Source organism: Bombina bombina, chromosome 1 (genome assembly GCF_027579735.1).
Source record: "Bombina bombina isolate aBomBom1 chromosome 1, aBomBom1.pri, whole genome shotgun sequence".
NCBI classification, from domain to species: Eukaryota; Metazoa; Chordata; class Amphibia; order Anura; family Bombinatoridae; genus Bombina; species Bombina bombina.
In genome coordinates, this window is record NC_069499.1 from 548,710,170 (window position 1) to 548,723,491 (window position 13,322).

The window sequence follows — 13,322 nt, forward strand, 5'->3', positions numbered from 1 at the left end:
GGGGCAAAATATCGCTAATTTCCAAACTAATGAGCAAAAAGATGTATATATCGGCACAACACTCCAGGCAAATAACACTAAAAACAAAGTGCATAAAAAACATAGTGTATAAAAAACAGAATGCATTAAAAAGGAGCATCTATACAACATTGTATCCATATCACAATAAGTGAAAAGGACCAAGAAGACAGTAAACCATGTCAATTTACATATAAAGTGAAATACCAGCTTACAGTCATGCCCACTCGTAATATGGTAGAAACATAGGAACAATATGTGAGAACTGTTTATATGTCCTATTATGAGACCCATATGCTACTGCAGGAAGAATAAGTTTTCTCTGATTATATTACAAGAACAGATATTATCTAGTAGAAGGGGCTAAAGTCCAGCAAGGTATTGAGGCCGAATGGAGAGATGGTATTCAGCCTGTAGATCCACTTGGTTTCGCATTGTAGTAAAAGATTCCCTCTATCACCTCCTCTCGGGAGTGGGGGTACATGGTCTATAAGCATCGTGCATAGACTGGAAACCGCATGTTTATGTTGAATACAATGCCTAGCTACTGGTTGTTCTGATTCACCAGTGCGTAGAGCCTCACGTATCGCACATCGGTGGTTTGCCATGCGCTCGCGGAAAGTTGTTACAGTTTTGCCGATATAGACACTGGAACATGGGCAAATGATCATGTATACTACATATATGCTGGTGCAGGTAAGGCGATGCCTAATATTGAATCTTTTGTTGCTATGGGGGTGCTGAAAGGAATTGCCCCTAAGCATACCATTGCAGGTCACACATCCAGAACAGGGAAAACAGCCCATCTTCGTGGGTTTAAGCCAAGTATCCTTCTTGTAATTTCTTATTGGATCTGATTAAACCAATATATCCCTTAGATTATTTGCTCTTCTGTATGCTATTCTGGGGGCAGCAGCCCTCCCAAATGGTAGTGTGGGATCACTGCCTACCACTGGCCAATGTCTCCGGACCGCCTCAGTGAGGTGTCTCGAGTCTGGAGTATATGTAGTGACCATATTGATCCGATCAGGGTCTGACTTGGTTGTCCTTTGACTTTTTCCCAGCTTAGTAGGATCCATAAGGTCAACCCGTGCTTTCTTGACCATCTCTCTAGTGTAGCCTCTCTCCACTAATTTTGCATCCATTTCTTCCAGTTTTTGATGTAGCATAGGTAGCTCACTATTGTTCCTAATGACACGAGTGAGTTGGGAGGTGACAATCCCCTTCTTTTGATGCAGAGGGTGAAAACTCCTCGCATCCAACAAGGAATTGCGGTCAGTTGGTTTGGTGTAAAGAGAGGTACCAAACCGAGTTATACCCTCTGCATCAACTTTAAAAATGTTAAGATCCAAAAAATGTACAGATACTTTACTGTATTCCAACTTAAACCTGATTGGACTAGCCATGGTATTCAAATGTGACACCCACTCAAGTAATGCTGGTTCACCACCTCTCCATACCAAGAACACATCATCGATATAGCGTGTGTAATACATTATGTTACTATTATCATGTGGCCGCATCAGAGTACGCTCATACCACGCCATGTAGAGATTCGCATAAGTGGGTGCCACATTTGAACCCATGGCTGTACCTGCGATTTGCAAAAAAACATAATTTATGCTTGCCTGATAAATTTATTTCTCTTGTAGTGTGTTCAGTCCACGGGTCATCCATTACTTATGGGATATATTCTCCTTCCCAACAGGAAGTTGCAAGAGGATCACCCAAGCAGAGCTGCTATATAGCTCCTCCCCTCACATGTCATATCCAGTCATTCGACCGAAACAAGACGAGAAAGGAGAAACTATAAGGTGCAGTGGTGACTGGAGTTATAATTTTAAAATTTAGAACCTGCCTGAAAAAGACAGGGCGGGCCGTGGACTGAACACACTACAAGAGAAATAAATTTATCAGGCAAGCATAAATTATGTTTTCTCTTGTTAAGTGTGTTCAGTCCACGGGTCATCCATTACTTATGGGATACCAATACCAAAGCTAAGTACACGGATGATGGGAGGGACAAGGCAGGAACATTAAACAGAAGGAACCACTGCCTGTAGAACCTTTCTCCCAAAACCAGCCTCCGAAGAAGCGAAAGTGTCAAATTTGTAAAATTTGGAAAAAGTATGAAGTGAAGACCAAGTTGCAGCCTTGCAAATCTGTTCAACAGAGGCCTCATTCTTAAAGGCCCAGGTGGAAGCCACAGCTCTGGTGGAATGAGATGTAATTCTTTCAGGAGGCTGCTGTCCAGCAGTCTCATAGGCTAAACGTATTATGCTACGAAGCCAAAAAGAGAGAGAGGTAGCCGAAGCCTTTTGACCTCTCCTCTGTCCAGAGTAAACGACAAACAGAGAAGAAGTTTGTCTAAAATCTTTAGTTGCCTGTAAGTAGAACTTCAGAGCACGGACCACGTCTAGATTATGCAAAAGACGTTCCTTCTTTGAAGAAGGATTAGGACATAATGATGGAACAACAATCTCTTGATTGATATTCCTGTTAGAAACAACCTTAGGTAAAAACCCAGGTTTAGTACGCAGAACTACCTTGTCTGAATGAAAGATCAGATAAGGAGAATCACAATGTAAGGCAGATAACTCAGAGACTCTTCGAGCCGAGGAAATAGCCATCAAAAACAAAACTTTCCAAGATAAAAGCTTAATATCAATGGAATGAAGGGGTTCAAACGGAACACCCTGAAGAACTTTAAGAACCAAGTTTAAGCTCCACGGAGGAGCAACAGCTTTAAACACAGGCTTAATTCTAGCCAAAGCCTGACAAAAGGCCTGGACGTCTGAATGCTATGCCAGACGTTTGTGTAAAAGAATAGACAGAGCTAAAATCTGTCCCTTTAGCGAAATAGCGGATAAACCCTTTTCTAAACCCTCTTGTATAAAAGCTAATATCCTAGGAATCCTAACCTTACTCCATGAGTAACTCTTGGATTCGCACCAATATAAATATTTACGCCATATCTTATGGTACATTTTTCTTGTCACAGGTTTCCGAGCCTGTATTAATGTATCAATAACCGAATCCGAAAACCCACGCTTTGATAGAATCAAGCGTTCAATTTCCAGGCAGTCAGCCTCAGAGAAATTAGGTTTGGATGGTTGAAAGGACCCTGAATTAGAAGGTCCTGCCTCAGAGGAAGAGACCATGGTGGACAGGACGACATGTCCACTAGGTCTGCATACCAGGTCCTGCGTGGCCACGCAGGCGCTATCAGAATTACCGATGCCCTCTCCTGTTTGATCCTGGCAATCAGCCGAGGTAGCAACGGAAATGGTGGAAACACATAAGCTATGTTGAAAACCCAAGGGGCTGCTAATGCATCTACCAGCACCGCTCCCGGTCCCTGGACCTGGATCCGTAACAAGGAAGCTTTGCGTTCTGGCGAGATGCCATGAGATCCAGATCCGGTTTGCCCCAACGACAAATCAGTTGAGCAAATACCTCCGGGTGAAGTTCCCACTCTCCCGGATGAAAAGTCTGTCGACTTAGGAAATCCGCCTCCCAGTTCTCTACGCCTGGGATGTGAATCGCTGACAGGTGGCAAGAGTGAGACTCTGCCCAGCGAATTATCTTCGAGACTTCCAACATCGCTAGGGAACTCCTGGTTCCCCCTTGATGATTGATGTAAGCCACAGTCGTGATATTGTCCGACTGAAATCTGATGAACCTCAGCTTTGCTAACTGAGGCCAAGCTAGAAGAGCATTGAATATTGCTCTTAATTCTAGAATGTTTATTGGGAGGAGTTTCTCCTCCTGAGTCCACGATCCCTGAGCCTTCAGGGAATTCCAGACTGCTCCCCAGCCTAGAAGGCTGGCATCCGTTGTTACAATCGTCCAATCTGGCCTGCGAAAGGTCATTCCTTTGGACAGATGAACCGGTGACAACCACCAGAGAAGCGAATCTCTGGTCTCCTGGTCCAGATTTAGCAAAGGGGACAGATCTGAGTAATCCCCGTTCCATTGACTGAGCATGCATAGTTGCAGCGGTCTGAGATGCAGGCGCGCAAATGGCACTATGTCCATTGCCGCGACCATTAAGCCGATTACCTCCATGCACTGAGCTACTGATGGGCTTGGAACGGAATGAAGGACACGGCAAGCATTGAGAATCTTTGATAACCTGGACTCCGTCAGGTAAATCTTCATCTCTACAGAATCTATAAGAGTCCCTAGAAAAGGAACCCTTGTGAGTGGTAACAGAGAACTCTTTTCCACGTTCACTTTCCACCCATGCAACCTCAGAAATGCTAGAACTATCTCTGTATGAGACTTTGCATTCTGAAAACTTGACGCTTGTATCAGAATGTCGTCTAGGTACGGAGCCACCGCTATGCCTCGTGGTCTTAGTACCGCCAGAAGTGAGCCCAGAACCTTCGTAAAAATTCTCGGGGCCGTGGCTAACCCGAAGGGAAGAGCCACAAACTGGTAATGCCTGTCTAGAAAGGCAAACCTCAGGTACCGATAATGATCTTTGTGAATCGGTATATGAAGGTAAGCATCCTTTAAGTCCACCGTGGTCATATATTGACCCTCTTGGATCATGGGTAGGATGGTTCGAATGGTTTCCATCTTGAACGATGGTACCCTTAGGAATTTGTTTAAGATCTTTAAGTCCAAGATTGGTCTGAAGGTTCCCTCTTTTTTGGGAACCACAAATACATTTGAGTAAAATCCTTGTCCCTGTTCCGATCGCGGAACTGAGTGGATCACCCCCATGATTAAGAGGTCTTGTACACATTGTAGAAATGCCTCTCTCTTTACTAGGTTTGTCGATAACCTCGAAAGATGGAACCTCCCTTGTGGAGGAGAGGTTTTGAAATCCAGAAGGTATCCCTGAGATATAATCTTTAACGTCCAGGGATCCTGCACATCTCTTGCCCAAGCCTGGGCAAAGAGAGAAAGTCTGCCCCCCACTAAATCCGTCTCCGTATAGGGGGCCCTGACTTCATGCTGTCTTAGGGGCGGGGTAGGCTTTCTGGCCTGCTTGCCCTTGTTCCATGACTGGTTGCCTTTCCAACCCTGTCTGTAACGAGCAGTAGTTCCTTCCTGTTTTGGAGCGGAGGAAGTCGATGCTGCTCCTGCCTTGAAGTTACGAAAGGCACGAAAATTAGACTGTTTGGCCTTTGGTTTGGCCCTGTCCTGAGGAAGGGCGTGGCCCTTACCTCCCGTAATGTCAGCAATAATTTCCTTCAAGCCGGGCCCGAATAAGGTCTGCCCTTTGAAAGGAATGTTAAGTAGTTTAGACTTGGAAGTTACATCCGCTGATGTACTACGGCATCTGAAACAAACGCATTAGCTTGCTTAAGGGTTCTAACTTTGCTCAAGGCCTCATCCAACGGCTCTGTGCGAATCGCCTCTTCCAGAGACTCAAACCAGAATGCCGCTGCAGCCGTGACAGGCGCAATGCATGCAAGAGGCTGCAATATAAAACCCTGTTGAACAAACATTTTCTTAAGATAACCCTCTAATTTTTTATCCATTGGATCTGAGAAAGCACAGCTATCCTCCACCGGGATAGTGGTACGCTTGGCTAACGTAGAAACTGCTCCCTCCACCTTAGGGACCGTCTGCCATAAGTCTCGTGTGGTGGCGTCTATAGGGAACATTTTTCTAAATATCGGGGGAGGGGAAAAAGGCACACCGGGTCTATCCCACTCCTTACTTATAATTTCTGTAAGTCTTTTTGGTATAGGAAAAACGTCAGTACACACCGGTACCGCATAGTATCTATCCAACCTACACAATTTCTCTGGAATTGCCACCGTGTCGCAATCATTCAGAGCCGCTAATACCTCCCCTAGTAACACACGGAGGTTCTCAAGCTTAAATTTAAAATTTGAAATTTCTGAATCCGGTCTCCCCGGATCAGAACCGTCACCGACAGAATGAAGCTCACCGTCCTCATGTTCTGCAAATTGTGACGCAGTATCAGACATGGCTCTCGTGTCATCAGCGCGCTCTGTCCTTAACCCAGAGCTATCGCGTTTGCCCCTTAATTCGGGCATATTATATAATACTTCTTTCATAACATTAGCCATATCATGTAAAGTGATTTGTAAGGGCCTAGATGTACTAGGTGTCTCAATCCTACGCATCTCCCGAGCGGGAGACGCAGGTACTGACACGTGAGGAGAGTTAGGCGGCATAACTTCCCCCTCGTTGTCTGGTGATAGCTTCTTTATCGGTACAGATTGACTTTTATTCAAAGCAATATCAATACAATTGGTACACATCGTTCTATTGGGCTCCACATTGGCTTTTGAACATGATGAACAAACAGTTTCCTCTGAATCAGACATGTTTAAAACAGACTTAGCAATGAAACTAACAAGCTTGGAAATCACTTTCAATAAGTTTACAAGCAATATAAAAAACGCTGAAGCGCTTCAAAAATACAGATATAATTAAACAATTCTTAACAAGAAGTGTATTATTAGCAGAGGATTGCACCCATTAGCAAAAGGATGATTAACCCCTCAATACCCAAAACGGATAAAACAGATATCAATTAAGATTTAACGCTTTTAATCACAGTCAGCACACTGTCACAGATCTGCTGTGACTGATTACCTCCCTCACAAATGAAATTTGCAGACCCCTGAGCTCTCTAGAGACGTCCTGGATCAAGGAGGAAGAAGCAATAATTTTAACTGCGCAACAAGGCGCTAAAACAAGGGCCCTCCCACTCCAATCATAACAGTGGGAGCCCTGATATAACGGTTTCCATGCAGAAAAATATGTTAGCCATGTGGAAAAAAATCATGCCCAAAGCGATTTATCACCAAAGTACCTCACAAAAACGAATAACATGCCAGTAAACGTTTTATTAAAAAACAACATTTTTCAATGTCATGCAAAGCTATCACTAAGCCTGCTACCAGTCGCTACCACTGCAGAGAAGGCTTAAGTATTATTTCAGTGTTAACAGTATTTTCTCAGTCAAATTCTAGTCCCTAGAATATAACTCGACTGCGCATACATTTATCAGCCTGATACCAGTTGCTACTACTGCATTTAAGGCTGTACTTACATCATACGGTAACAGCAGTATTTTCTTAGTCAATTCCATTCCCAGAAAATAAAGTACTGCACATACCTCATTTGCGGAGAACCCCGCATGCTATTCCCAGTTTCTGAAGTTACCCCACTCCTCAGAATGTCGAGAACAGCCAGTGGATCTTAGTTACGCCTGCTAAGATCATAGATAAAAAACGCAGGCAGTTTCTTCTTCCAAATACTGCCTGAGATAGAAAAACAGCACACTCCGGTGCCATTTAAAATAACAAACTTTTGATTGAAGAATAGTTAAGTAAAAACTCCAGCTCCTCTCGCGACCTCCTTCTTTGTTGAGGGTTGCAAGAGAATGACTGGGTATGACATGTGAGGGGAGGAGCTATATAGCAGCTCTGCTTGGGTGATCCTCTTGCAACTTCCTGTTGGGAAGGAGAATATATCCCATAAGTAATGGATGACCCGTGGACTGAACACACTTAACAAGAGAAAATAATCATTTTCAAATTTAAAATAGTTCTTCTCAAGGCAATGTGTTAATATTTCGCAAAGGAACTCAATGGGTGGACCACTGTACAAAGCATTGCCCATCACCATGGACCTGACAGCCTCCACACCCTCATGATGAGGTATCACAGTGTAAAGGCTGTCCACGTCCATGGTGACAAGCACATCATCAACACTTAAATTGGCATACTCCTTGAGAATACGGATCATATCTGGGGAATCCTTTAAGTAGGATTCAGTATGTTTAACAACATGCTGGAGGTGCGAGTCAATGTATATGGCCAAACTGGATAGAATTGAGCCCCTGGCAGACACGATCGGTCTGCCAGGTGGATTCTGTAAGGTTTTGTGCACCTTTGGCAATAGGTAGAGTACAGGTACCTTTGGATAATCAGTGATAAGAAATGTCAACTCCTGTTCACAGAGTATGCCTGCCTCAAAGCCATCCTATAGAAATCTGTCAATAACCCTTTTGTATGTTGATGTAGGGTTACCAGATAATTTCTTATAAGTATGGCTATCTCTTAACTGTCTGAGTGCCTCATTCCTGTACTCTATGTAATCTAAAATGACAACAGATCCCCCCTTATCCGCAGGTCAGTGAGTGCCTGTGCTTCAGATTTACTCAAGTTGAAATATGTCTTTTGTTGGGGTATTTGTTTGATATCATGGCTAAGAGCCCGTGTGTATCCTCTGATAGAGTTATGTGTATTGGCAGGTTCAAAGGTAGACTTCTTCTTGAATGGGGTGGGGACATATGTATCATTTCTAAAATGATCTCTTAATTTCAGCTGCCTTTGTAACTTATGTACATCAACCAGCATTTCAAAAGAATCAGTTTTGGGGGTAGGTATAAATGATAGCTCTCGATTTAGCAGGGATATTTCCGCTTCACTCAAATGCCTGCTACTAAGATTAAATATAATGTCTACTTTTTCCTTGCTAATTGTTTTTTTGTGGCCCCCCCCTTCTGATCTTTCTTCCCTCTCTTCTCTTCTTATAGTGGGAATAGTTGGTGGTTTTGCTGCCGAGCGTGTCGCCACTCCAAAAAAAGATTGGGGGTGTTCACTATTGCTGGTATTACCCTGACTAGGGGTGGTACCCTCCGGGCCTGAGGAATCTCCTCCACTACTATCAACTATACTCAATGTGTTTCTATGGCGCATATTATTCTGTGCAGTGTCATCTTTGCCATGTAGCCATTTATATACACGTTTCTCTCTATAATCAGTTTCAATACTGTTAAGTTTCTTATTTTTGAATGCAATAAGGTCACTACGGTACTTACTGACTAGACCTTCCAGTTTGGTAACCCAATCCTGACTCTTGTCCTCCAGCAGGATGTGCATACTGTTTTGTTTAATGATTTCAGTTTCATTTTTAATTTTATTCTCTAACCTAGTGACCTCCTCTATCACCAACAACATCAGGTCATAGGAGCACTTATTTAACACGGAGCACCACCTTCTACAAAATTCAACATTATTGCGACCTAGGGTGGGTATGTTTTTCACCCTAAATCCCCTACGGATATACTTCTTCTTGTGATACCCAGATAAAAAGACTGCATGTAAATGATAATCTATTTGTTTCCTCCTTAAATTCAACAATTTGTGATAAATGTTAATGGGGGTGTCACCCCCCAACTCACTCAATTTGTCACTTATTCTGATTCTCTCTGCATCATCATCCGTAAAGACCAATGGCTCTGTGTTGAAATCTCCATCATGATACAGGTTGTCAAACTGTGCTGACTCAGCCATCTTTAAAAGAAGTTAACAGTTAGTATATGAATAGCAAGTATACAAAACTGCAAGCCGGTAGTTTAGTGTCACATACAAATAAACATCAAGCAATGTGTATCCGATGCACCTCCAATTATATACTTTAAAAGCAGGTAAAGATTAGATGTGAAGTTTCCAATATCACTTTAGCATATCCATATATCAATTATAGTGCAACATCCACAGTTCATGTGTATATAGGTAATCGGAGTGCTTATCCCAAAATGCAAAAGTATAAATACAGACCAGATAGAGGACAGCACAATCTTACGCCAATTCAACTGCCAAGGTGCACTGAAAACGAATTTGTATCCTCTCCAAGAACACAGGCACTCACTGGTCTTATAAAAGGTAATCCTTTATTCAATCCATTAAAACGATTATAATACCATGACGTTTCGGCACACCATTGTGCCTTTATCAAATGTGACAAAAATATTAAAAGCTTCATACCAAACTTACCCCAAATCACCACCTAAATACTATTGGAATACTATTGGAATACATCACATGCCGCCAGTTCTCCCTGTGTGAAATCGGCGTCTGACGTCATCAGGGAGCGCTAGGCTGTGCGCCCTGTGAGATCGTGGAGTTAAGGGTTATTGACAGATTTCTACAGGATGGCTTTGAGGCAGGCATACTCAGTGAACAGGAGTTGACATTTCTTATCACTGATTATCCAAAGGTACCTGTACTCTACCTATTGCCAAAGGTGCACAAAACCTTACAGAATCCACCTGGCAGACCGATCGTGTCTGCTAGGGGCTCAATTCTATCCAGTTTGGCAATATACATTGACTCGCACCTCCAGCATGTTGTTAAACATAATGAATCCTACTTAAAGGATTCCCCAGATATGATCCGTATTCTCAAGGAGTATGCCGATTTAAGTGTTGATGATGTGCTTGTCACCATGGACGTGGACAGCGTTTACACTGTGATACCTCATCATAAGGGCAATGCTTTGTACAGTGGTCCACCCATCGAGTTCCTTTGCAAAATGTTAACACATTGCCTTGAGAAGAACTATTTTAAATTTGAAAATGATTATTTTTTGCAAATCGCAGGTACAGCCATGGGTTCAAATGTGGCACCCACTTATGCGAATCTCTACATGGCGTGGTATGAGCGTACTCTGATGCGGCCACATGATAATAGTAACATCATGTATTACACACGCTATATCGATGATGTGTTCTTGGTATGGAGAGGTGGTGAACCAGCATTACTTGAGTGGGTGTCACATTTGAATACCATGGCTAGTCCAATCAGGTTTAAGTTGGAATACAGTACAGTATCTGTACATTTTTTGGATATTAACATTTTTAAAGTTGATGCAGAGGGTATAACTCGGTTTGGTACCTCTCTTTACACCAAACCAACTGACCGTAATTCCTTGTTTTCACCCTCTGCATCAAAAGAAGGGGATTGTCACCTCCCAACTCGTGTCATTAGGAACAATAGTGAGCTACCTATGCTACATCAACAACTGGAAGAAATGGATGCAAAATTAGTGGAGAGAGGCTACACTAGAGAGATGGTCAAGAAAGCACGGGATGACCTTATGGATCCTACTAAGCTGGGAAAAAGTCAAAGGACAACCAAATCAGACCCTGATCGGATCAATATGGTCACTACATATACTCCAGACTCGAGACACCTCACTGAGGCGGTCCGGAGACATTGGCCAGTGGTAGGCAGTGATCCCATACTACCATTTGGGAGGGCTGCTGCCCCCAGAATAGCATACCGAAGAGCAAATAATCTAAGGGATATATTGGTTAAATCAGATCCAATAAGAAATTACAAGAAGGATACTTGGCTTAAACCCACGAAGATGGGCTGTTTTCCCTGTTCTGGATGTGTGACCTGCAATGGTATGCTTAGGGGCAATTCCTTTCAGCACCCCCATAGCAACAAAAGATTCGATATTAGGCATCGCCTTACCTGCACCAGCATATATGTAGTATACATGATCATTTGCCCATGTTCCAGTGTCTATATCGGCAAAACTGTAACAACTTTCCGCGAGCGCATGGCAAACCACCGATGTGCGATACGTGAGGCTCTACGCACTGGTGAATCAGAACAACCAGTAGCTAGGCATTGTATTCAACATAAACATGCGGTTTCCAGTCTACGCACGATGCTTATAGACCATGTACCCCCACTCCCGAGAGGAGGTGATAGAGGGAATCTTTTACTACAATGCGAAACCAAGTGGATCTACAGGATGAATACCATCTCTCCATTCGGCCTCAATACCTCGCTGGACTTTAGCCCCTTCTACTAGATAATATCTGTTCTTGTAATATAATCAGAGTAAACTTATTCTTCCTGCAGTAGCATATGGGTCTCATAATAGGACATATAAACAGTTCTCACATATTGTTCCTATGTTTCTACCATATTACGAGTGGGCATGACTGTAAGCTGGTATTTCACTTTATATGTAAATTGACATGGTTTACTGTCTTCTTTGACATCAAATGCTTTTTTGGTCCTTTTCACTTATTGTGATATGGATACAATGTTGTATAGATGCTCCTTTTTAATGCATTCTGTTTTTTATACACTATGTTTTTTATGCACTTTGTTTTTAGTGTTATTTGCCTGGAGTGTTGTGCCGATATATACATCTTTTTGCTCATTAGTTTGGAAATTAGCGATATTTTGCCCCTTCAAACACCAAGTATGGGGATCTCCGTTAATATGTGTATGCGGCGTAACACTCGATATGCAAATACATCTATTGGTTCACAACACAGCCGCCGAGAAACCATGTATTGTTTACATGTTGCCATGGCAACGTCGGCTCCATGATCTCACAGGGCGCACAGCCTAGCGCTCCCTGATGACGCCAGACGCCGATTTCACACACGGAGAACTGGCGGCATTTGATGTATTCCAATAGTATTTAGGTGGTGATTTGGGGTAAGTTTGGTATGAAGCTTTTAATATTTTTGTCACATTTGATAAAGGCACAATGGTGTGCCGAAACGTCATGGTATTATAATCGTTTTAATGGATTGAATAAAGGATTACCTTTTATAAGACCAGTGAGTGCCTGTGTTCTTGGAGAGGATACAAATTCGTTTGCAGTGCACCTTGGCAGTTGAATTGGCGTAAGATTGTGCTGTCCTCTATCTGGACTGTATATATATATATATATATATATATATATATTATGTGTGTATTTGTACTTGCCATGTTTGGTTAACTAAGAAATGGTGAGCGGGGGTGGGGGGGGGGCTCTTTGCCCTAAAATGCCCGGGCCTCTTTTTGGTCCCAGTCCAGCCCTGGATCAATAGACCAATATCCTTAAAAGAAACACTTTCAACCCTGAAACTGGGTAAAAGTCCAGCCAAGTATTTGCAGCCAAGTATGATTGTACCTTCTCATCTGCTTTAGCCTCTTTCCTTACATCACTTTTTAATGAAACAAATGCAGATAACCCGTTCCCACCCTCAATGTTAGAAGCGCACGTAGTAGTATTACCTAAACCAGGTAAACCTCCCACCACCCCGGCCAATTTTTGCCCAATCACCTTTTAAATCCCTTCCGTGTTCCTTTCTATGGACGCGGAAAAGGCCTTTGATAGATTAGATTTGCAATTTTTAAATCGTACATTACAAAAATTTGGCTTTCATCAAGAATTTATTGGAAAAATCTTTACTCTCTATAACAATCCTCAAGCAAAAATCAGATTAAATGACTCTACATCTACTTCATTTACCATTGCTAATGGCATAAGACAAGGCTGTTCCTTGTTACCACTGCTGTTTGTCATAGCATAGGAAGTTTTAGCCTCATACATTAGGAACAACAGAAACATTCAGGGTTTTACAATTGTCTAATGGAATACAAAATAACATTGTATGCAGATTATATTTTTCTAACGCTTATAGAACCTGAACATTCAATCCCCCCCTTGATACAAAGTCTACAGAAAATGGCCTTTACCACAATTTTAGTATCAACATTACA

The 13,322-nt window shown here is 42.5% G+C and overlaps 1 protein-coding gene across 3 annotated transcripts in view; it reads right to left on the minus strand.

The window, feature by feature from the left end:
* CDK15 (cyclin dependent kinase 15) overlaps window positions 1-13,322 on the minus strand; it is a 657,391-nt gene that overhangs the window by 566,585 nt on the left and 77,484 nt on the right. For 2 of the 3 annotated variants that reach the window (XM_053698694.1, XM_053698693.1), the window contains exon 2: window positions 9,203-9,314. The exons of the other annotated variant lie outside the window; for it this stretch is intronic. In XM_053698694.1, the coding sequence (XP_053554669.1) occupies window positions 9,203-9,314 (112 nt within the window). The remainder of the gene's footprint in view (window positions 1-9,202; window positions 9,315-13,322) is intronic. 3 annotated transcript variants of the gene reach the window in all.